Source organism: Sarcophilus harrisii, chromosome 4, assembly GCF_902635505.1.
Source record: "Sarcophilus harrisii chromosome 4, mSarHar1.11, whole genome shotgun sequence".
Lineage (NCBI taxonomy): Eukaryota > Metazoa > Chordata > Mammalia > Dasyuromorphia > Dasyuridae > Sarcophilus > Sarcophilus harrisii.
This window is the reverse complement of record NC_045429.1, coordinates 28,050,326-28,075,916: the sequence shown is the minus strand read 5'-3', so window position 1 is coordinate 28,075,916 and position 25,591 is coordinate 28,050,326. Positions and strand designations below refer to the sequence as shown.

The window sequence follows — 25,591 nt, the reverse complement described above, 5'->3', positions numbered from 1 at the left end:
CCATGGTACTTGCTGTTCATGGACTGTCCCCAATCCAAGAAGAGGAGGATGGGAGACAGAAAGGCAAATGGCAACCAGTGTCCAAAGCCTCAGATGTTGACTCAGGGGTGAAGAAGGGAAATGGAATTCAGTCATGGTGAGAGAGTGGAAATGGTTGCTAAGGCAAGTAAGGAGGTCCACATCATTTTCTGAAGGGATATTTTATGTCCAAGGAAGGATTGTGGAAGCCAAGGTAGACGCTAGGAAGCAAAGAGCACCATTGGGACTGTGGAAATGGTGATGGAAAGAAGCAGGGGACAGTATCGCTTGTGACCACTGTGAAGTGAGAGCAGTGCATTTAAGCATGAAAGCTGAGGGGGGAATGGAGCCTGACAAATGTACATAGGCCTAAGGCCAGACCCAGACCAGGTCATCTTGGGGGTAGCCATGGCAGGAGAAGGATTCTGTTGGCCTTCCTCTCTGCTTCCAATCTAAGGAAGAAGTTAATATTGAATCAAGAGGAACCCATCTTACTAGCCAAAAGCTGCTTCTCTAATATAATCACATGGCTTTGGGGGCTTAATTTTTCCCAAAATCTGTAGTTCTGGCTCTTCAGTTAAGGAGCATAGCATCCTGCTTAGGTTACTCAACCCAACCTACATTTGTATTACTAGGCTGAGTGGGCTGCTCGCTCCTGCTCCTCAGGATTCTGAAAGGGTTAGATTTCTGGTACTGTTGCTCATGAACCCCCACTAGTGTGCTTTCCATTAACTATCAGGCAGATTTTTTTGACTTTTAGCAAAGACATTTACTAAGACATTAACAAGAATAGAAGTTACCAAAAACATTGTCCTCCATAGTCTGGGGCACATTCTTCCACGAATATACATTGCACCCATGGAGAGAGTGGGCACAATCTTAAAACATAAAAGTAGTGAAGCATGCATGTAAAGAACATATGTAACAAAGGGGTAGCTCACAACTCTTTTTTTTCCCCTAGGGAGGATAGTAACAGAATGGATCTATTATATACTTTAAAAAAAGAGCAAGTTGTACATTACAGATATTCACAATATCAAGGACAATCTTCAAGATAAAAATTAAATCTATGATTATAAAAACAAAAGTCATATTGATTCTTTCCTGTGTGGCATCAGGGAAGAAAAGGAAAACAATCTCTCCATTACTCTAAAGAACTGTTCTGCATAAGAACAATAGATTCAAAATGCATGCCAGAGATAAGAGAATAGCAGGGTGGAGTAAGTAATGAAGAGACTGGTCAAGCAGTGTTAAGTCCATGGTGCATGTGCAATATGTGTTTGCCTGCTGGTAATCAATGTGGAGGTCTGGGAATTTGCTTCAAAGTCTATGATGAAGCTCTGTTAGCCCTTGTGCAGATATGCAGTGACTTGAACACTTATTCATATACATTCCCATTCCTTCTATTGGTACTGTGTAGAATTTCACAATCCTGTAACTCAAAACTCTTGGTTAGTTAGTTCTTTTCCCCTTTCAGAGAGCCTGGGTAAAATTCCCTTTAGACCTGGATTTCTCCTGGCCTTTGAGGCCTTTGAGGGTCAGTGACTTATAGAGTCCAAAACCAGTACTTCTCTCCATCAAGAGGGTTCACGTTCCCTGAGGCAAAAAAAGTTCTCAACTCTTTTCCACCACTGTCATCACCAAAGGTCAACATCCTGGACCTTGATTCCATTTCTCATACAGAGATTATAAAAAAGTGAATCCTTCCATTTTTGACAGGTTCTGCTTGATTTACCCTCTGAAGTGCTTTGAAGCACTTTTTGAAGGAAAGAGTAAGAATATTGTCACTTAGCAGGGTTGGCTCAGGTGACACGAGAGAACCTTGTTATTTAGTGTGCCCCATCAGCACAGTGACTTATATAGAGCTCTCTAGCTCTTTAAGACTGAGCACCATCAAAACACATGTGCACAAGTGCATGCACATGTGTGTGTGTGTGTGTGTGTTTGTGTATGTGTAACTTCAGGTAACATCTCCAACTCTGTGTAAATTGTGAACTGATAAAATTAATAAATTACTGCATAAAACCACTGAAAGGACAGTGTCCCATGAAAATTCACAATTCAATTCAAGTGGTGTACCCTTCCTAAGCATATACTGTGAGCACTTTATTCCACAACCTGAAAGATCAGGTCAGTTTTCAGACAGAGGTCTAAACAAATTAACTTGATTAAAAACCTATTTACTAAATGAGTAATCTGTACAAGGCCCAGAGATAACTCCTCTCCAAGAATTTATAATCTAGAGGCCAAATTAACAAACATCTTTGATTCAAAGGAGATCATGATACCCTACTACCTATTGACAGTTATTCTCAGGGTAGTGTGATAGTGTTCTGTAATGTTGTGGTTAGTTTTCTGGAGGTCTCTGGACCAGCCTTTGTTTCAGCAGAGTAATCACCACAGTAATAGCCAGAAGTAAAGACAATAAAGACTTGTCTCCTTCACAGTCTTGTCTGCTTACCTGCCATCCTGGCTAGCTTTCTAGAGGTCTTCTGGAATGTGTCTTGGTTTCTGTGGAGGAGGCAGGAGGATCACCACGATGGTCTCTATCTTGTAGTCTCCCTGAGTCCAAGAGCTTGTGCTCCAGCTTCCAATCCTTTGTCTTCCCCAAGTCTGTTCTAGTCTCCCCTCTAGGTCTGACTCTGACCTCTTAAATATTCTATTATAATTAAATCCATTCATCATACTGAGTATAAGCCAATCATTATATCAGTAGGGAACCATTATTTGTTGTAAAATTAATTCACTCATACTGAACTAGGGAACTAGTAATCACTGCTAAACTAGATAACCATTGTTTTATCAATTATATTGACGATACCTTTCTTCAGAGTTCTGGCCCATTACATCTCTCGCTTTCTTTTGTTTTAGAACATAGGTGGTCACTCCCTCCTTGACTTCTCAGGGAGGTGAGGACCCAAAAAAAGAGGTGATCATGCCCCTCCTGACTTCTCAGAAAAGGGGATGAAAACACCAAAAAAGAAGGTGATCATGCCCTCCCTGACTTCTTAGGAAGGGAGATGAAAACACCAAAGGGAAATGGGGAGTCAAACCAGATTTTGTTAGCAGGTTTCTGAAGGGTCTCACTTGAAACAGATATACATAAATCCATCAACATGGGAGGTATTACACAAGCACACAGTCATATAACACAGGCTAGGAGTGTTACAAATAAATGAATCAACATGAGAAATTATACATGTCCAAATCCAATCTATTGTCCATTACCTCACATGTGTAGGGAATCCAATAATTCCTGCAAGTTTTGAAATCCTGCAATAGTCTCATCATGTATCAGGGAATCCAATGATTCCTGCAGACTTTGAAGTCCTGTATCAGTCTTATCATGTCTCAGGGAATCCAATGATTCCTGTGGGTTTCGTAGTTCTGTTACAGTCTCATTATCAGCCATGCTCTTTCAGTGTCAGATGTTTCTTAAGTCTTCTCCTTTGTTTCAAGGTTTTTCTCTTTTTTCTGTCTCAAGGTGCTCATTGGCACCCATTAGATTCCTTATCCATCTGTAGAGATACAAGCAAACCCTCTCCACGAAGCAGTTAACCTATCTAGATGGTCCCTTCAATTCACCACTTTCTAGATCTCTCCACAACACCTGGAGATTATATTGGAGCTGCTTACATTGGACACTTCCCTTCTCTCAGATTAAAAAGCCTGTATTCTCCTCAGTTGTAATCTCTTTCTCCCATCTGATTGCTTCTCTGCTGATTGATCACATCAGAGTCCTGAACTTCTAAAGACTTTCTGGGTATAACCTCAGCTGCCATCATGCCCCACCTATTTTTTGTTTGAGGTCTTGGAGCTGGGTTCTACCTCTCATTTCCCTGGGTCAATCTACAGTCTGAGGCCCAGTGAAAGCCCTTGTTGCATGTTGGATATAGGGTTTGGGGTCTTGTTCTCCCACCCTATCCTCTCTATTTCTAGGCCAACATTGAGCTTTCAGATACCCTACTTTACCACATTAAAAGCATTGATGAGTCTCACTGTGAGTCCCTTGATAAGAGGAACCCTGTCTTCCCATGTTCTGCATCATAGCCTGGTATAAAAGGTATTTGTCCCCACTGTAGTACAGTGTCTTATGATCTCCCCTAAAGGAGCATCTTTGTGTAGTCCCAGTATAATTCTTCTACAAACCTCATTAGCATTTTCTTTAGCAAGTTGTTTTATCATTATTGTTGTTGCTGTATTTTCACCAATAATTCGTATGACAGCTGTCTGCAGACGTCCCACGAAATCAGCAAAAGGTTGATTTGGACCTTGCTCTATTTTCATGAAGGCTTCCCCTCCATCTTGTTTTCTCTGGAGGGTGCCCCATGCTTTTATAAGCAGCAGCAGCAATTTGCTCACATGTTATCAAAGGGTAATTAATTAATATGTACTGAAGTCTCTCCATGCTGACCTTTACCTGATAGTTGATTAAAAATAACTTGTATACATAAAACTCCAGTTTGACTATTTCATTGGCCTTGATTCTACATAGTTCACTATACTCCAAAAGCCACAAGTTTTGTCTAGGTTCTAAACATGTCCTTGCTATAGATTTCCAATCACTAGGGGTTAAAATTTCATAATCCAAATTTTTAATATCATCTTAACGTAAGAAAATATAGCCCCATAAAGAGTACAACTCTTTTTCAGATCTTTGATAATTTTCAGATCAAAAGGAGTATATCTTCTCCTTTCTTGACCTGAAGAGTCAAACTCTAGAATAACAGGGTATGCTTCTATTAAATCAGATATATCCTGTCCTTTTTTAGCTTTAACTAGTGCCATTTGTAATCTTGTCATAGGGGGTGGAGAAAGCTCCTGCATGGATGATGCTGATGATGTCACTGCCCCTCCCCCTCCTTCTTCTCCCCCTATCCATGAAGTGTTAATTGAGGGGAGTATGTCAGGGTATGGGGAATGCCCTAATGGCTCCTGCTGTGAAGCACCACATTCCTTAATTTCATCAGCATTATACTTAACTCCTTTTTTGTCTAATTCTTTATGTTTTTCACCTAGTTTGCCAGTATCCCCCTTCTGTTCTTTCTCCTTTTTCCTTCTTTTAAAACTTATGTAATTCCTTAAAGCCAATTGTATTAAGTTATATGTATAGAATGTTTCTTCAGGAATTGAATCAGAACCATTATCACTGTAATATTCAATTAATTGCTTTCCTACTAGTTTCCACTTCTCTAGCTCTAATTCTTCCTTAGCGAACCAAGGAGACGAGTACTGTAATGTTTCTAAAAGTTCAATGATCTGCACCCAAGTTACAATCAAACCTTGGTTTTTTTTTATTAGTCTAACAATGCTTTCTACATACTATGGAGAAGGCTGTTTTCTAAATATTTGTCCCATTTCAGCTGAAACACTAATTTAGTCTTTAACAAAGTTTCCTTCTTGTCTATTTCTGTACTCACCCTAATTTCATGGGTCATGGAGACTTTTTCACTGAACTCAGGATCGTGTCAGTCTGGACTTCTGAGTGTAAATCCTTAGTCCCACGGTTGGACACCAAAATGTAATATTCTGGTTAGTTTTCTGGAGGTCTCTGGACCAGCCTTCATTTCAACAGAGTAATCACCACAAGAATAGCCAGAGATAAAGTCTAAAAATTTTTGTCTCCTTCACAGCCTGGGTTGGGCTAGCTTTCTGGAGGCCCTCCAGGAATATGTCTTGGTTTCTGTGGGGGAGGCAAAAGGATCACTATGATGGCCTCTGTCTTGAAGTCTCCCTGAAGCTGGGAGCTTGGGCTCCAGCCTCCAGTCCCCTGTCTTCCCCAAGTCTATTCCCCCCTCTAGGTCTGACTCTGTCCTCTTAAATACTCTATTACAATTAAATCCATTAATCATAATGCATATAAGCCAATCATTATACTACTAGGGAACCATTATTTGTTGTAAGATTAATTCAATCATACTGACCTAGAGAACTATTATTACCATGCTAAATTAGATAACCATTATCTTATCAAATCCACTGAGTTAATACCTTTGTCCAGAGTTATGGCCCATCACAGTGTTCCTTCCTGGATATCTACAAGTAGACTGAATAACTACAGCCTTGATCTGGTGGCTTGAAGCAGATATTTCTTCAGCTTTTGCCTGACCTGGTAGCCTGTTCCAAGGCCCCTTCCAGTTCTGACATCCCCTGACATTACCTGTTCTGTGTTTGCTCCCAGCTCTGACATTCCCTGTTCTAAGTTCCCTCCCAGCTCTGAAAACACTTTTTCCTAAGGTCCCTTCTAGCTCTGACATTCCTTGTTTTATGTTCCCTCCCAGCTCTGATACTCTCTGCTCTAAGGCCACTCTCATTTCTGACCTTTTTTATTTTTTACAATTTTTATTTTATTTTTATTCTTTTCCCTCTTACCTCAGCTCTGAGTCTAAGGCTTTGTCTCTGATCAAATGCAAAAAAAATCTAGACAACAGATACTGGGGAAGTTGAGGAAGGGATGATCCTTTTCCCCTGTGGGGATGCAGGGTTTTCTAGGGGGAGCTCTGGCAAATGAGCTGGACTTGGATGGAAGCAAGACCCTTGGGAAGTTGAGAGGAGTTGAGAATTCCAGGCCTGGTGGATGGTGTCAGCAACCACAGGAGAGGGTGGGAGAAGTGGAGTATGGGATATCCATTTTGCCAGAGATGGAGAACAAGGGGATGATTTGCCTGCAGCTGGGGAACCATGTATGCTGAGAGCTGCCTTCTTCTGCTGCAGAATAAATGGGAAAAGCTCATCAGCCAAGGCTCAAGCTTGGAGGTCTTTGATCATGTCAGCCTGATGACCCTGGACACCATCATGAAATGTGCCTTTAGCCAAGAAAGCAACTGCCAGACAGAGAGGTCAGTGATGGCTGGATTGACCACACTCCCCAGGTAGTGGAGGTGCTACTGTTTGGTCCCTGTTTTCTCTTCCTTTAAAGTACATCTCTCTCATCACCTCCTACAGGAAGCCTAGACTGTTGGATCTCCCTTACTGCCAGTGACCAGTGCTGCCCCATCTCTCCAAGTCACCTCACAGAAATAATTGGCCTCACAACCAGTAAGATCTGGGATCAAACTCAGTCTCCAACATGAAATGATCGAGATGTGACCCCAGCAAATCACCTCACTTCTCAATACTCCATGCTACTCTAATTTTAGTCAAGATGCTGAATGGCATCAGGAAAAGACTTTTCACATCAAGAAGTTCCCTATGCCAATGAAATGATAATAGCAGAATGGCTAGCATTTACATGACACTTTTAGGTTTGCAAAGACTTTTATATGTTACCTGATTTTATCATCACAGGCCCAGTATCTGTCCCTGCTCTTCCTGACACGCAAAGTGCTCCTTCCCAGTTCTGGCTGGTCTGGCCCCTTCACCCACCCAGTGCCATTTTTCCCTACAGGAATGCCGACTACTACATCCAGACTGTGTGGGAACAGTCAGCCTTGATATTTGCTCGCCTTCGGTTTGCCCTCTATCACAATGATTTCATCTACTGGTTGACTCCCCAGGGCTACCGGGCTCGCCAGTCTGCTCGCCGGGCCCATGAACACACAGGTACTGGTTGCCCTTGTCTGCTGTCTGAGAGCAAAAGTAATTTGTGCATTGAGGGATCTCAGAAGGGATAAGACACCAACCAGTGAAGAACTCCCTTCTCCACTATCCCTGGCAGGTCCTCATCTAGCTTCTGCCTGATGGGGATGTTAGGGACTCCCAGGCTGGCCTATTGCTTCTCATGAGCTGACATTGGAATGCCCAGTTCTAGGTTCTAGGCCAGATCTATACCACAGCCCTTCTGACAGTTGGAACCAGGGATCCTCGCCTTGCTAAGCCTTCTTTTCTTCAGGATGACTATCTGAAAACAATTGATCCTCTCATGATCCCCTGAACTCTGAATACCTATTGAGAGGTTCCAGTCTTTTCCATCTTTCCCACTGCGCCTAGTATCTGGTAGACCCAGGAAAAGATTTGTGGAAGGATACATGGCTCATCTGGGTATGAAAAATCTCCCAGAGTATGACATTTGTTTGTCTCAGAGGGAAGGCTCCGTTCAAATAGTCCTATCTACTGGAAAACTGGTTTTGGATGAACAGCAAGAAATTCTTGCTAATAACTAAACTATGGCAATGTGTCAAGTCTGTTAGGGTGTGTATTTGTGTATTTGATTGGGTCTTGGCTCTGAGATTCCATCATTCGAATACCACTTGTAAGAATTTGTTTCACTCCTTAACACAATACCTGGTGGTGCTTAATTAAAACGTCTTTTTTATTGATTCATTAATGGATACAAATAGGGTCCCATAATTATGTAAGCAATAGCTCAAGCCCAATGGCATAAGACACCTCGTTGGTGGGGACTAATTGATTGATGCTCTGATTCTGCCTGAGGGCAAGAGTTTGAGAAAACAAATTCTCAATCTTCCAGCTCCCAGCTTAAAGAGAGAAGGTACTTGCTTCCAGATTCTCTTTGGGGATCTCTCCACCAATGAGGAGAGTCTCATGCAACCAAATTAAGACCCCAGTTACATTTGTACACTCTTATACACACACCTTCATGAATACATACACACATGCTCATATACTCAAATACACTCAACTCAACTCAATCTTCATTAATAAAAAGGAAGCAATCATTTATTTATTAAACATCTGCTGTGCAAAGCACAATGCTAAGTCTATGGGATGCAAAGGAAAGCAAATGCTCTTTAGAATTCAATTCAAGAGGCATTTATTGGGTGCCTATGATGTATTAGGTATTAGGGATATGTATAAATAAGCAATTATGTACATATATGATATGTACAGGGTAGATGGGAAGTAATTTCAGAAATAAAGTACTTAGAATCCTAATCTCAAAAATAACCTCTCATGAAAGAGTACACACATGTACAGCATTACTCCTAGAACTTCTCTGTGGAGGGGAGATAAAAGCGTTATTTCAGAAGATCATAGATTGATTTCAAGCTATTGAATCCAACCTTCTCATTTTACAGTTGATGAAACCATGGCAGACAGGGGTGGAATAACTTGTTCAGGGTCAAACAGCTAGAAAGTGTCCAAGACAGGATTAGAACCTCATTCTTCTTAACTTCAAATCCAGTGCTCTCTTCCCCAAGGAAGCAGCACAAGGAGAGCTGTGTGTGTGTAACCCAATAATGCATGGGCACAGTGCTCACAGCTTGACAAAGGAGTTTGTTCTCTGACTACTTTCCTGCAGATAAGGTGATTAGGAAGAGGAAGGAGTATCTCCAACAGGAAGGGACCTTGGAGGCAGTCTTGAAGAAACGACACTTGGATTTCCTGGACATCCTCCTCTGTGCCAGGGTGAGAGTTGGCCAAGCCTGGGAGTTGCCTCTAGGCTGGAAGAAAACGGTTTCCCATCCCTTTTCCATTCCTCCTTTTTTTTTTTCTTTTTTTGGTGCTTCCCCCTTCCTTATGTTGATGCCCTGAGAGATATTGGGACCAGAGTGAGCCTGGGTGACCTTGTGGGTATGTCCCTTCTTATTAGAGGCTTTATGCAGTCGATGGGACTGGCTACATAGGATATCTTAAATCATCTTCTCATAGCTGTAATCTGCTCTCTTAGAACCTGCCGCTCAATACCAGGAATTCGTTCTGATTTAGTCACAGAAGGGAAAGCCTCTGAGCTGACTTGGCTAAGCCCATGCTTTGATAAAAAGAAATCTCTTCTTCATGTACTCCCAATGGTGTTGATTGCCTCCCATCCATGGTATAGGAGACTCTTATAGATATTTCCTCCTTAGTGAGCTCACCCAAGAGATTGGGGTCTTCCTATAGATTTCTTGAAATTTCAAAAAAATCAGTGGATCATTTAGGCCAGTCATTAATTATTCTCACTATTTATTAAAGTTTTTTTTTTTTCCTTTTTATCTTATTGAGCTTTATCTTCTACCTTGAGGTCCATTCTTGAACCCCTAGATGATTGTTTGGCATCTTAAACTGGATTTTCTGTAGCATTCTTAAATTCAATGTCTCAAATAGAACTCATAATCTATATTTCTCAAACTACTCTTTTTTCCTACTTCAATTCAGTAAGCACTTATTAAGTATACCAGGCACTCTAATATACAAAAATAAAAATAGCATATTTGAATGCCCAAATGGAGTGCCATCTCCCCTCAGAAAACTTGCCTAAAGACACCATTGATTTACACTTTTCTGTAGCTTTTAAAGTTACTTGTCATTGGAGTTTGGCATTATGGGCACTTGACTTTTATCCCCCAAGTGGGCTGGTTTAGGTTTCCTCAGGGCAAAGTCTGGGTCTTTGCTAAGATCTCCTTTAAATTTCACTCCTTTCCTGGCACAAATAGCGGGCACATGGCAGACTCTTGATAAAGGCTGATTGCTCCCTGACATTAGTGTCTTCTCTTCACTCAGAAAGAGAATGGAGACAGCTTGTCAGATGAGGAGCTGAGGGCTGAGGTGGACACTTTCATGTTTGGGGGACACGACACTGTTGCCAGCGGCATCTCCTGGCTTTTCTATTCTCTTGCCATGAATCCTGAGCACCAGGAGAAATGCCGGGAGGAAATCAGGAGCATCCTGGGAGATGGGAAGTCCATCACTTGGTGAGTGGCTGTGGGATCAGGGTCTGCTTTGTTTTTCACTCTTTGTGCTCCAGAGGAGCAAATTTTTTGTCCCCCAGTTGTCCTTTTCCTGGTCTGAAACTCCTCCATTCTCATTCTCTTCATCCCATGGTTTTCTTGTGCTTTCAGGGAGCACTTGAGCCAGATGCCATATACCACCATGTGCATCAAGGAATCCTTCCGCCTCTATCCTCCGGCACCAAACATCTTCAGGGAGCTCAGCAAGCCCCTTACCTTCCCTGATGGCTGCTCCCTACCTGCAGGTAATATGGCACACACCCTTGTTCATTCTACTAGCTTATGGGACCCTCAGTGTGTCTGGAAGATTGGACTTGACAACTTTGAGAAAACAGTGGTGAAAACTCTTCAAAAAGTGAGTCATAGGACTTTCCAGGCTCCACAAAGTCGTCCCCCCACTTAGTACTCCCTAGGGAAGGTAAGGACATAAACATTTATGAGCACCACTATGCTAAGTGCTTTACAAATGATATCATGATACTTCTTTTACATTTGAGGAAACTGAGGCATAGGTTATACAATGAGTATCTGGAGTCCAATTTGAACTTAGGATTTCCTGACTTCAGACACAGTTCTCCATCTGTTGCTTCACTCCAATACCACTTATGGCTCTAAGAAAGATTCCCCTTCAAGGGAAGAGGATGAGGAATTATTGGGAAGAACAAAAATGAGGCCTGAAAGCCAGTGACTGGAGCGAGGTTGGGAATGGTTACCCGAGTGTTATGGGAAGTGACTGGGAAAACAAAGGTTTAACAGTGAGCAGGAAAACTGATTTCTAAATGGAGGAAAAATTAGGGATTTTCCAAGTGAGGAGCAGGAGAGTGAATAGATGAAATTCTCTGAAATCAGAAAAAGAGATGTCCCACTCTCCCCAAGTGTCTGCAATCAAAGGAATAGACAACTAACTCATTAACTAATTAACCAGTATGAGACCAGTGGACAAATAAGACATATAAGTTACACCACTCTTTGCTGGGTTTCTGTTCAGCGTAACTGGGGTCCTTAGTTAAGGGTTTCTAAGCAGCTCGTAGAAATAAATGGTCCAGCTTCCCACCATTTAGAGCTAATTTCAAACAGTTCAATACAGTGTTCTTGCAATTCTTACAACTGAATTAAGTTTTTACACAAGACAGAAAATGGATCAGATCTGTAACTTAATAGAAAGGGAACTGAGTTGGCTCCAGAATGGAATCAGTGTGGTCAGCCTACTCAATTCCCACCATTCCTTGCTGTTTTTATTCCCTCCTCCCCCAGCCTCAGAAGGAATATGATTTCTTGTCTTCAGTTATCTGGAGGACTGTCTTATGGTAGATTGGATTTCTTTTTTTTCAACTAGCTTTGGGGAGTGTATATATATATATATGAATTTGATCTGTGTGTGCTTTTTGTTTTGTTTTGTTTTTTGCAAAGCAGTTGGGGTTAGATGACTTGTCCAAAGTCACTTATTCTTGGTGACAGGATGATATGTTTTAGATATGCAAGTTTAGATTTGACATCAGGAAAAACTTCTTCCAAATCAGAGAGATCAAAAAGGGGAAGGAGTATCCTCCAGGTGTATTAATTGAGGTGTTCTAGATTCACAGCTGGTTGAAATCTTAAAGAGCACACAATCCAACCTGGTTCCTTGTCTCTGCAGCTCATGCAGTGTGAGGGAAATTGGTACCCTTTTCAGGGTCATTGCGTTTCACTGTTGCCTCCCCGACCCACAGATTATCATCCCTTCTCAGTAATAATAGTAAAAGTCAGTGTTCCTCTAGTCCCATGGATCTTGATCTCTGGAGTTTACTGACCTCCTGCCCAGACAGAGGAAGAGAACAGGGTTTGAGAAGTGACCCTGAAATCTAGTTATAGAAAACCCTTATCCTGAGACTGTCCTCTGTCTCCCTCTATGTTTTCTTTACCAGCAAGGGTGGAATTTTCCACTCAAAGAATGTCTCATCTTTCTCAAGATTAGAGAATATATGTCAATGATTGGGCAAACTTCTGATCAGGTATGCGTTTGCACACTGGAAGGTTGCAGGAATCCTTGCATAGGGCAAGAGGAAACAGGCTGAGTTGGGAGGAAAACCAACATTAACTGAAAAGTCAGATTGGATTCTCCAATTGATAAATGGTCAAAGGAAATAGACAATTTTCAAATGATGAAATTAAAACTATCTCCACTCATATGAAAGGGTGTTCTAAATCACTATTGATCAGAGAAATGCAAATTAAGACAACTTTGAGATACCACTATATACCTTTCAGACTGGCTAAGATGACAGGAAAAAATAATGATGAATGTAGGAGGGGATGTGGGAAAACTGGGACACTGATGCATTGTTGGTGGCATTGTGAATGAATCCAACCATTCTGGAGAGCAATTTGGAATTGTGCTCAAAAAGTTATCAAACTGTACATACCCTTTGATTCAGCAGTGTCACTACTGGGCTTATATCCCAAAGAGATCTTAAAGGAGGGAAAGGGACCCACATGTGCAAAAATGTTTGTGGCCACTCTGTTTGTAGTGGGCAGAAACTGGAAACTGAATGGATGCCCATCAGTTGGAGAATGGCTGAATAAATTGTGGCATATGAATGTTATGGACTATGGATTGTTCTGTAAGAAATGACCAGCAGGATGATTTCAGAAAGGCCTGGAGAGACTTACACGAACTGATGCTGAGTAAAATGAGCAGGAACAGGAGATCATTATATACTTCAACAACAATACTATATGATGATCAATTCTGAGGATTGTGGCCCTCTTCAATGAGATGAACCAAATCAGTTCCAATGGAGCAGTAATGAACTGAACCAGCTATACCCAGGGTAAGAACTCTGGGAGATGACTAAGAACCACTACATAGAATTTCCAATCCCTCTATTTTTGTCCGTCTGCATTTTCACAGGCTAATTGTATATTATTTGAAAGTCCAACTCTTTTTGTACAGCAAAATAACTGTTTGGACATGTATACATATATTGTATTTAACTTATTCTTTAAAATATTTAACATATATTGGTCAACCTGCCATCTGGGGGAAGGAGTGGGGGGAAGGAGGGAAAAAGTTGGAACAAAAGGATTTGCAACTGTCAATGCTGAAAAATTACCTATGCATATATCTTGTAAATAAAAAGTCATAAAAATAAAAAAAGGAAAAAAATATAAAAAATCACTTTAGGATGAAAAAAAAAAAAAGAAATGACCAGCAGGATGAATACAGAGAGGCTTGGAAAGACTTACATGAACTGATGCTGAGTGAAATGAGCAGAACCAGGAGATTATTATATACTTCAACAATAATACTGTATGAGGATATATTCTGATGGAAATGGATAACTTTGACAAAGAGAAGATCTAATTTAGTTCCAATTGACCAATGATGGACAGAATCAGTGGCATCCAGAGAAGGAACACTGGGAAATGAGTATAAACTGTTGGCATTTTTGTTTTTCTTCCCAAGTTATTTTTACTTTCTGAATCCAGTTCTTCCTGTGCAATAAGAGAACTGTTCTGTTCTACACACATATATTATATATAAGATATACTATAACTTACTTAACATGTATAAGACTGCCTGCCATTTAGGGGAGGGGATGGAGGGAGGGAAGGGAAAAATCAGAACAGAAGTGAGTGCAAGGGATAATGTTGTAAAAAATTACCCATGCATATGTACTGTCAATAAAAAGTTATTAAAAAAAGAAAAGAAAAGTCAGGCTGGGTTAGTGTTGGGGGGGTCTGTGGATCATGGAAATCCAGAGGGTAGAGGTAAGCCAGGAAGTCCATTGTAGCCCTGGAAGCCAGCCAAGTAGAGTGGAGCAGCCTGGATGAGCAGTTGGAAACTTGGGTTCTAACACAGCCTCTGCCCCTGACCGCTGGGCAGTTTTCACTGGCATCACCTTAGGCATGTCACTGCCATTTGGTATCCTTCACTTCTACATCCATGGGCAGAATACAGTAGTTTTCTTACAGTGCCAAATCCTAGATCCCATGGTGTTCTAAGCCTAAGCAGGGATTTCCAAGGGTCTGAGCACTTTTTTTTTTTTAATTTAATAGCCTTTTATTTACAGGATATATACATGGGTAACTTTACAGCATTAACAATTGCCAAACCTCTTGTTCCACTTTTTCACCTCTTACCCCCCCCCCCCTCCCCTAAATGGCAGGATGACCAGTAGATGTTAAATATATTAAAATATAACTTAGATACACAATAAGTATACATGACCAAAACATTATTTTGCTGTACAAAAAGAATCAGACTCTGAATTATTGTATAATTAGCTTGTGAAGGAAATCAAAGATGCAGGTGTGCATAAATATAGGGATTGGGAATTCAATGTAATGGTTTTTAGTCATCTCCCAGAGTTCTTTTTCTGGGCATATCTAGTTCAGTTCATTACTGCTCCATTAGAAATGATTTGGTTGATCTCGTTGCTGAGGATGGCCTGATCCATCAGGACTAGTCATCATCCAGTATTGTTGTTGAAGTATATAATGATCTCCTGGTCCTGCGTCTGAGCACTTTTCTAATCTCACCCAATCCCCCCAAAACCGGTGTCCTGGCTACCTGTATCCTCCTTTCCCAACTCAAAACCATGCCTGGAGATGACAAGGTACCCGTGGTATCTGGCTAGGTTCTAGAAGCTTTTATGACTCGGATACCATAGGAAGTGGAGCCCTCCTGACCAAATAGCCAGGCTCACTGACTGCCTGACTACTGCCATGAAGGTAAACTTTGTGCCTCCCCTGCTCCCAGTCAGGTGGACTGAGGGCCCAGCACCTATGGGCTACTAAGTAGAACAGCAGAACAAACTATTGGACATGGAGTCAGGTAAACCTGAGTTTGACTTTTGCTGTAGCCACTTTGCTGAAGTCATTTAACTTTTACCTCCCTCAGTTTCCTCATCTGTAAAAGGAAGATGCTAATGGCATTGAAAAGACTCTAATAACTTAAACATGCTCTATAGATGTTAGCTGTTATTATGTTTGTTGTTGTTAGGAGTGTCAGTGCCTCAAGTGCTACTTCTTTTTGCCTCTCCTGGAACAGCTGTCACTCTCAACATATATGCCCTTCATCACAATCCCAGTGTGTGGCCAGAACCAGAGGTGTGTCTGCCCCCAAAGGGGATGGGCTCAAGGGTCTGTTATAATTGATGGGGAGGGAGGGAGGTAGGAGAGGTTGACTGACAGAAGAAATCCTGGGTAAATAAAATGGCGATGAAACTGGGGGATTGTGAGACCTGCTGAGTTTGGTGACGTCTCCTTCCAAATGTGGAGGAAATTTGAGGAATGAAGAAATATTGAGCTGAGGAGGATCAGAAAGGGGGTTGGGTGTCTGAGGCAGGACTTGGAGGTGAAAGGAGAGGAGAGGCTATAGCTGGTAAGGAAGGGGACTTAAAGAAGTAATTAATGTAAAAAGAAGGATTGGGCAGTGAAAGCAACAGGGAGGGTCATGGAATCCTAAATCGAAAGCCACAAAGGTCCATTCCCCTCATTTTACCGGTGAGGAAACTGAGGCTTAGAAGGTGACATGACCACTGAGCATCAGAGGCAGAAGAGATATGAATCTGTAGCTGATAGAATAGAATCAGCTCCATTTCATAGTTGCCTCTGGGGTAACCCTGGAGTAGGAGCACAGAAGGTGGATTATTGGGGGGGGGGTCACACATGGAAGAGGACCTGCAGGGCAGGGCAGAGTGAAGGAACTGAAGGGATTCTAATTGAGGGTGTAGCAGCTAATGAGAGGTTGAAAGGGCCAACCAATATGGAGCAAAACCAATGTGGAGGCAGGTGGAGGGATGGCAATAGGGAGGGAGAGGAATGGACTGTGGAACCAGGGAGAGGCCAGGTAGCTCAAAGTCCCTACTTAAGAGTAGCCTTAGATTGGAGCTGAGAGAGGAAGGACTGGAGGCTGTAGTTGGGAAGAGAAATTTCAGACTTCACAATCTTGGTCATGGTGTAGTTCAGAGAGATGCAAGGTCTGAGATCAGTGTGAATATTAAAAAACTGGAGAATGAAGAGTAAAGGAGAGGGGAGGAGAATGCTTGAAAGCCTTGAAAGAAATCCGGTACAGTTGAGGGTTGGCAGAGGATGGCATCAAATCAAAGAGAGGGAGGTTCAAGTAGGATCCAAGGATGCCAAAGGTTGGTGGTAAGCAGGGTCTGGAGTTGGCAGGGGGGGGTCAGGGGAAGAGAATGGCCCTCCTTCCTTCCTCCCACTGATGCTGGCTCTGATCGGCAGGTGTTCAATCCTCTGCGGTTTTCGCCAGAGAACTCGGCCTTCCGGCACAGCCATGCCTTCCTTCCCTTTTCTGCTGGTGCCAGGTGGGTGTCTGGGTAATGATCTGTATGTTATGTACATCTGGGTGTGTGGGCTCCATCCACCCATATCGAGATCCCCCCACAAGTCTGGTCCAAGCCCCAAACCACTTGTTTTCTGCTGCCTCACCCTCACCTGCTGACCCAAACTTCCCATCAGTACCCTCTCTCACTCTGTGGCTGCTGCTGCAGCTCTCCCTCCATCCCCCTCACAGCCCTGTTGGATCCCTCTCCTAATGCTTCTTCCTGCATCCTATTTGTTCCCTGATCAATCCAGCTCCTGGCTGGGTAGACACTACTTAGATAGGGCAGAGTGTAGTTGAGATAAGGTGAGTAGCATTTGCTCAGACACAGGCGAGATCAGTGGAGACTGGAAATCAGGGAAGGCTTTCTGGAAGAGATGGGCTTTGGAGAGTGGGTGGTAGGGGAGCAGATAGAGAGAAGAGTGACCTGGGGTCATGGAATCCAGAGGAAACCCCGTGTGAGTGTCTATGGTAGAGGAAAGTGGGAGTTGGAGGAGATAAAGGGGAATTCTGAGCTGGGGTTGGAGGCAGGCTTTAAAAGAGCTGGGGGGCCCAGGCTCTACTGAACCCACCCTGCTTCTCTTCCCTTTGGCCCATGGTCCTTAGGAACTGCATCGGGCAGCAGTTTGCCATGGCTGAGGTCAAGGTGGCTGTGCCTCTGACCTTGCTCCACTTCCGCCTGGCACCTGATGACAGCCCCCAGAGTTCATCTCCAAGGTGATCCTCAGGTCCAAAAATGGGATCCACCTGAAGCTGAAGAAGCTCTGAGGAGGCTGCCCTGAAGGAGGAAGATGGCTGTCTTCCTCCCTCCCCTCATCTTGACCCAGGCAACCAGCCCTGCCCAAGCTCACATGGGGGCAAGAGAGCTTCATCTACCTGTGCTACCCCAACCCTTAACCCAGTCAGCCAACCAGTCCCGCCCAGACTCAGCTTTGAGGAGGAGGGAGCTTCATCTACTTGTCCTCCACCCACCCTTGACCCTCCCAGTCAGACTCTGCTATGGGAAAGGATGCTTCATCTATCTGTCATCTGCTGTTCTTCTGTTTACCCAAAAATATTTTTATCTATAATAAAAATTCATCACCCAGAGTACAGTTCTAAGGCTTTCTGTGGGCGATGCGTGGCTGTTGGCAAAGGAAAGAAGAGGACAGATTGATTAGGAAAAGAGAACGGAGACCCCAGACCATGGGAAGCAGATAAGAGAGCTGTTGGGCACCTGTGCTGACCCTCCAAGGATAGGTGGTCCCTTGTCTGGTTTTGGCCAATAAGAATCACTTGGAAACTATCACAGGGACTATCCCATTTCTTGCCAGCTACCTTGCACCTACAATATTATAGAAATCATGTTTTTGTGGGAAAGAGTCTGGCAAAGCCAGTATAATTCAGTAGTGTGAAGCTAAAAGCTCACCTCCTAAAGGAAATCTGCCTGATTATCCCTTAATGCTAGATTATTATTAATATCAATAATGTTGATTATTTCCAATATATCCTCTCCACAGCTTGCTTGCACAGGATTATTTGCATGCTGTTTTCCCTGAGAACTCCTTGAGGGTGGAAATTGTGTTTTTCTTTGAATACCAGTGCCTTAGAATTTTTAGTTGACCAACTTAGTGATACAGGGGGAAGAGCCCTGGATTTGGAGTGAGATGAGGAAGGTTTTAATCCTGCTTCTGTCATAACCTGTGTGATCCTGCCTTCTCTAAGTCTTTGTTCCAAGAGATATGTTAGGGAAAGAAAATGTTCAAAGTTGTAGCTCAAATAGCAACCTAAGAATGGGCTTGAATGAGGACAGGTAATTAGTGCCAGATGTGGAAGGGGGCATTCTTAATCAGACCCAGATGTGATGAAGAAGTTCATTGATTAATTCCAAGCTTGGTTGGAGTTCAGGCCGGCAGAGTTTCTTTATTGGTGTAAGGGGCAATGAAGCATTGCTCTCTTTTTGAGATGTGCTGCGGACACTGCCCAGGAGGTAAAAAGAGGCTTGGCCTCTGAGGCAGGAGGTTGTGTCTGGCAGGAGTTAAAGGAATTGCTAATAGGTTTTTTTGAGATAGCAAGGGGCAAGTACTCTTGCTAGATCTCTTGCTGAGATGCAGCCCTAATTCCAGAAGCCTTGTGTCTGAGGGCTTCACCTATGCAGTTCAGAGTGGATTGGGCATGGACAGTCCCAGAAGACAGGCAGCATAAATAGACAGCCCTGAGCAGAGCTTGCTCTCTTGTTCTTGCTTCCTGCTACCCCCACTGAGAGGATGACTGAATAAAGATAGAATGGTTGCACCTCCTGGCCAGTCTGTCTCTGTATGATCTAGGTTGGAGCCCAAAGGCAAGTAAGCTGGCGTAGTTGCTGGCCCACCAACGAGTGTGTAGATAGAGTAGCCTTAAGGGACGCTACATGTGGTGACCAAATGGGGACTATGTGGCTAGGACCTCACCATGTAGCAGGTTAACATAACTATTGGTAGTTTTGATTTCTTCTTTTGAAAACTCCTGTTCATATCCTTTAAGCATTTAACATTTGGGGAATAGCTCTTATTTTAATAAAATTGCCTCAGATTTATATATACATACTTGAGAAATGAAGATTATTGTAAAATTTTCTTCATGATCTCTTCCCTTATCCAAAGATCTGATGGGTAATTTTTTCCATGACCCTGTAATATGCCTATGGTATCATCATTTATGTTAAAATCATATCTTGGTATACAATATGAAATATTAGTCTATGCTTAGTTTCTGCATATTACTTTTCAGAAGTTTTTCATTGAATAATGGATTCTTGTCTCAATAGCTTAGATCTTTGGATTTATCAAATATTATGTTACTGTAGTCATCATTGTGTACCTAATTATTCCACTAATCCCCTCACTTTATTTCTTATCCAGAATTGCTTTAATGATCACTGCTTTGTAATATAATTTGAGATCAAATATTATCAGGCCCCCTGACTTCATTTTTTTTTTCATTGATTCCCTTGATATGATTAACCTTTAGTTCTTCTAGATGAATTTTACAATTATTTTTTCTAGTTTTATAAAATAATTTTTGGTTGATTGATTGATATCTCCTGAATAAGTAGAATAATTTAGGGAATATTCTCATTTTTATTACATTGGTATGATCTGCCCATGAATAATTAATGTTTCTTTAATTTTTTAAATCACTTTTTACGTATGTGAAAAGTGTTTTGTAATTTTCATACATTTCCTAGGTATGTCTTGACAGATAAACTCCTAGTATTTTATATTATCTGCAGTTATTTTCAATGAAATTTCTCTTTCTATCTGTTCCTGCTGGGTTTTGTTATTAGTATATAGAAATGCTAATGATTTGTGTTGGTTTGTTTTTATATCCTGCAACTTTGCTAAAGTTGTTTATTGTTTCACTAGACTTTTAGTTGACTCTGTAGAGTTATTTAAGTATAACATCATATCATCTGCAAAGAGTGATAGCTTTGTTTTCTCATTACCTATTCTAATATCTTCAATGTCTTTTTCTTACATTGCTATAGTTAACATTTTTAGTACAACATTGTGTATTAATGATGATAATGGACAGCCTTGTTCCCTTTCTCTCCTCTTCACTTCCATCAATCTTACTAAATAGACATCTAATTTGTCCCTGTTACAAGGTTGCTTTTAGCTATATACAACTTATAATTTTAAGAAAAACTCTATTTATTCCTATGCTTTTTAGTGTTTTTAATAGGAATAGATAGCCCCTCTCTTTGAGGAGAGCAGAATGCCCTTTGTCCCTGACTTTGTTTCCTTCCCTAACAAGAATTAAAGCTTCCCTTGGAGAAGATTGGTAAGGCTAAAAATGTTTATTCTGCCCCTCGTTGAACCACACAACAGCCTCTTGCACTGACAAGCCTTATTATTCTGTCTGTAGTCCAAAAGCATTCTATATGACTTTTTTTTAATTAAAGCCTTTTATTTATGCATGGATACATATGCATGGATATGCATGGATAATTTTTCAACATTAACCCTTGCAAAACCTTGTGTTCCAATTTTCCTTCCCCTTTACCCACCCTCTCCGCTAGATGGCAAGTAATCCAATATATGTTAAACACTGTGGAAATGTATACTAAATCCAATATATGCATACATATTTATATAATTATCTTGCTGAACAAAAAAAATCAAATCAAACAGGAAAAAAAATGAGAAAGAAAATAAAATGCAAGCAAATGACAACAAAAAAATTGAAAATACTATGTTGTAAACCACCTTCAATTCGCACAGTCCTCTCTCTGGGTATAGATGGCTCTCTTCATCACAAGATCATTGGAACTGGTCTCAATCATCTCATTATTAAAGATAGTTACTTTCTTATACCACAAATTAAGAGGATATTGGAAAAGGACGTTGGGTGTGAATGTCTATCCCCTGGGCACCTGCCTTGATGCTATGACTAACTTATATCAAACTCTGGCTGTCAAATTAGCCCCTTCTCCCCTCAGCTAAGAGGAAGGACTCAAGCCATGGAGAGGAGCGTCTGCAGACTGAGCACACAAGCAGGAGAGAAGCTCCAGGTGTGGAATGGGGAGTAGCTCTACCAAACAGTAAGAGAGTATAATCTATGGAGAATAGTTGCCATGGAAGCCAGATGGGGTTAGAGATGAAGTAGATGAATTAGGGTCATGAGATTCAACTAAGAGGAGCCTGTTTTTGCCAAACTGACTCAATGGCTGAGGCCCAAGGCTAGTGATTTCTCATTCCTATCCATCCTTTCCTTCCCACCCTGAACTCCCCGCACCTGCTTCTCTCTTCTCAGGAGTGTGTCTATGTGTATGCTTCTAAAAATCTATCTCTGTTCCTTTAAAATGTATTTACCTCTTATTTACCTCTCTTTAAAGGCAATTTTTAAGAGATGTGGCTAATAATTATGACATAGATCTGTGAGTTTCGTTACTGAAATGCAGCAGAGAAAGACACTGGGGGTGAACTACAGGGAGAAAAGAGAGAAACATTATTTTTCCCAATTGTGACACATCTTTACCAGGGCAGATTTCTTGCCTGAGGCCTCAGAGCTATAAATGGAGAATTCTTGATTTAATGTTTCTAATACAGTGCCTGACACTTAATAGTAGGCATTTAATTAACACTTGTGGATTGACGGGTTCTTGAATTGGCTAGGAAGCACAATAGATAAGTTAGTCTGATGGCAATCTATATCATGGAAAGTGGCAAGAATGGGGGCTTTCTCCTGAGGGAGCCAAAGTGAGAAGGAACTCAGGGCAGTTGTCTGAGGTTCCTGAAAACATGATTTGCTGGCATGTGGTGCTGATAAAACCTGATGGAGAGGTGGCCTGAAGCTTGTTCCAGCCCTGCTCGATGTTTATCAGTGAAAGGATTTACATCTTGGAAACAGGGAAACATCATAAATTTGTTATTGATTCATTGCTTCTTTGATTGTCTAGACTTAAGAAAATGATGGGCAAGAAAATAATACAGCTTAATCTTAAAAGTATGTCATGGTCCCTCTCCCCGATCTCTGAGAGCTGGTTGTTATACATTTACTAATCTACCCCTGTGTGACAGCAGGGTGATTTAATGTTCCTGTTGATGTTTAAGGAATAGATCCATCTGGCTTCTCATTTTTGATACACTGCAGAAACCTTTGTAAGCAGAATTTTAGAAAGAACTCAACAGATTTAAGAAAATGATGATTATGCTTGTGTTGAATATAGGGAGTGAGAGACGAGTTGAGGGTGACGTCTAGATTGTGACTGGGTTACTGGAAGGATGATGGTATCTTCAATAATAATAGCAAAGTTTGGGAAGGGGGAGTGTCCTTTTGGGAACTTAATTTTGAAGGTGTTGAGTTTAAAGATATCCAGTGGGACATCCAATTGAAATTATCCAAAATGTAGGAGATGAGAAATTGAAAGTCAGCCGAGGAGTTTATCAGAGAAGATAGATTTGAGAATCATTAGCATTGAGATGGTAATTAAATCCACAAAAGCTGATGAGATTACCATGAAATAGTATAATAGAAGAGAAGAGGCCCTAGGACAAAACCCTATTAACAACCCATGATTAATAGGTGCGATCTGAATGAAGATCCAGGAAGAGAGATAGAAAAACTTTCTGACAAGTAGGAAGAGAACCAGGAAAAATCAGTGTCATGAAAACCTAGAGAGAAAAGATTATATAGAAGGAAAAAAAAAGGTGACAGTGTCAAAGGCAGCAGAGATGTCAAGAAGTATGAGGCAATGAAGAGATCACTGGTAACTTGGAAGAGAGTACCTTTGGTGGAATAAGGATGTTGGAAGCCAGATTGCAGAGAGTTAAGAAGAGAATAAAAGAAAAAGAAATGGAGATACTTACTGGAGATGACCTTCTCAAGAAATTTAGCCACAATTACAATATAGCATTTCACTCTTTTTGTTGTGGTTTGCTTGAATCTTATTTTCTTTCTAATTTTTTTTATTTTTTTGATCTGATTTTTCCTGTGCAGGAAGATAATTATATAAAAATGTATGCCTATTTTGGATTTAACATATATTTTTACCATGTTGAACATATTTTGGATTACATGCCATCTAGGAGAGAGAGTGGGGGAAAGAGGAGAAATTGGAATACAAGTTTTTCAAGGATCAATGTTAAAAAAAATTATTCTTGCATATGTTTTGAAAATAAAAAAAAGAGAAACTTAGCCACAAAGGCTAAAAAAGATAGAAGAAAATGTCAGAGATGGATGGATCAAGCAAAGAGGTTCTGAGGATAGGAGAAGCATGAACATGTTTGTGGACAGAAAAGCAACCAGTAGACAGGGAAAGATTGACAATAAGTAAGAAAGTGAAGATGCTCAGAGAACAGTGCAACTTCTGGAGATTTTTGTCTTTGACTTTGTGTTTGTTATAATTACTTGTACATTATGTTCAATATGTCAACCTGGGATAGTAATCAACACTGCAGTGAGTTCTGGATGCAAATAATCTAGTTGTCACTCAAATATACTTCACTTCTCTATAACCAGTTTCAGCCTAGGAATTCTGACCAAAACACAAGAACGGGGAAAAGATATCCATTATACCACCACTTTTGTGTGCCCTCATCCTTCCCTGCCTTCCCTTCCCCCTTTTTTCTCAGGGACTGATCATCAAATACACATCATATGCTTTATTAGGAAGGGTGGAATCTGAGCTTCTTAGCACAATCCCTGAGCACCACTGCTCTGGTCCTGGTTCTTGTCTAAGTTGCTCTCAGGTGATGACCTTATTCTGTTGTTAAATTATCCTGTATAGTAAGTAAGGGTCCTTCCCCTGGAAGCCACATGTGAAGTTATACAAAACATTTCCATAAAAGTCATGATGTAAAAGAAAATTTAAATCAGAAAAAATAAAGTTTAAAAAAGAGAAAAAGAGAAAGGGAGAGAATCTGAAACTCAAAGTTATAAAAATAAATATAAAAATTGTTTTATATGTAACTGGGGAAAATAAAAAAAAATTAAAGAAATAAAATTCTAAAAAGAGAGAGGAGAAATGTGTCTAGCCACAAAAGGTTACTATTACTAGTTAGACAAAAGATAGGAAGACAAAAAAGAAGAAATGACTGAGTCCCATAAGAGCTTAAAAGGGGCTGGGATCAATAGCGGAAGTGGAGAAATTGATCTTGGAAATTTCCCAGTTCTTCCTCAGAGACTGGAGCAAAAGTCGAGAGAACAGATGGTTGTGTTCTCTTGAGGTTTACTGGCTTCTTTCTTTGGGGCATATTTCTTTTGGAGACAGTTCTGGATTTCTGGGCAGTTCATCAAAAAGAACAAAGTTCTTTCTCAGAATCTTTCCTCCCCACAGTCTGTATTATGAGCTAGTACTGGGATCCAGTTGGAGATAATCCTGTTTCCCGGGTGTGGCCAAGGGATACAGTACTGGAGCTAGTCAGCTGGGGCATGAGAGGAAGGCTGGCAGTGAGAGGGCAGTGCCTATGTCCAGAACAGAGCTCTTCATGTTTTTGTGGCTCTCCTCATGGCTCCCTGTGAGCCTCCCCACGCTGTGGCTGTGGGCAGTTTCCCTGATCCTGACCCTGGGCTTGCTGCAACTGACCCGGCTCCTGACTAAAAGGCAGAAGCTCTTCCAAGCCCTGAAGAGCTTTCCTGAGCCTCCCACCCACTGGCTCTTTGGGCATGCCATGGAGGTAGGTCCGGGCTCTAGTTCAGGGGCAAAGGCAAGAGGGATGGATTTTAAGAGATGGAAGAAAGGTATACTTAGAGAGAAAAAGGAAAGGGGAGAAGGAAAGGAGGAAGAAAAATAAGGGGAGGGGATGATAAAGGAAGGCAGAAAATGACTTACTGTAATCCTTTCCCTATTAGCCCAGCTCTCACTGTTAGGACATCTCCTGATGTCCAGATGGCATCTACTTCTCTGCAATAATCACTTGTCCCCACTCCCAAATTTTCCCACTTCTGGCCTTGGGAAGAGAGAAAAGCGAAAGAGTGGGAAGAAGTGAGCCCACACATTGCTCCCTTTGGATAAGCTGGAGCTAGAGCTAGAGCTCAGATTGAAGGGAAAGAAGGGGAGGACAAAGGAAAAGAAAGAGTCTTGCAATAATACAATGAGAGAGAGGAAGAGGGGGTAGCAAGGAAAAAGGAAATAGGAGAAGACTGCAGAGAAAATAAAATCTGAGAAGAAAAGAGA

The 25,591-nt window shown here is 41.5% G+C and overlaps 1 protein-coding gene and 1 pseudogene across 1 annotated transcript in view; both read left to right on the top strand.

Annotated features, from left to right (window-relative positions):
- Window positions 1-18,008, top strand: part of LOC111720855 — a 38,196-nt pseudogene extending 20,188 nt beyond the window's left edge.
- Window positions 18,009-24,657: 6,649 nt separating this feature from the next.
- Window positions 24,658-25,591, top strand: part of LOC100925276 (cytochrome P450 4B1-like) — a 31,103-nt gene continuing 30,169 nt past the window's right edge. The window contains exon 1 of the mRNA XM_031969172.1: window positions 24,658-25,091. Coding sequence (XP_031825032.1) covers window positions 24,882-25,091 — 210 coding nt within the window. The 5' untranslated portion in view covers window positions 24,658-24,881. The remainder of the gene's footprint in view (window positions 25,092-25,591) is intronic.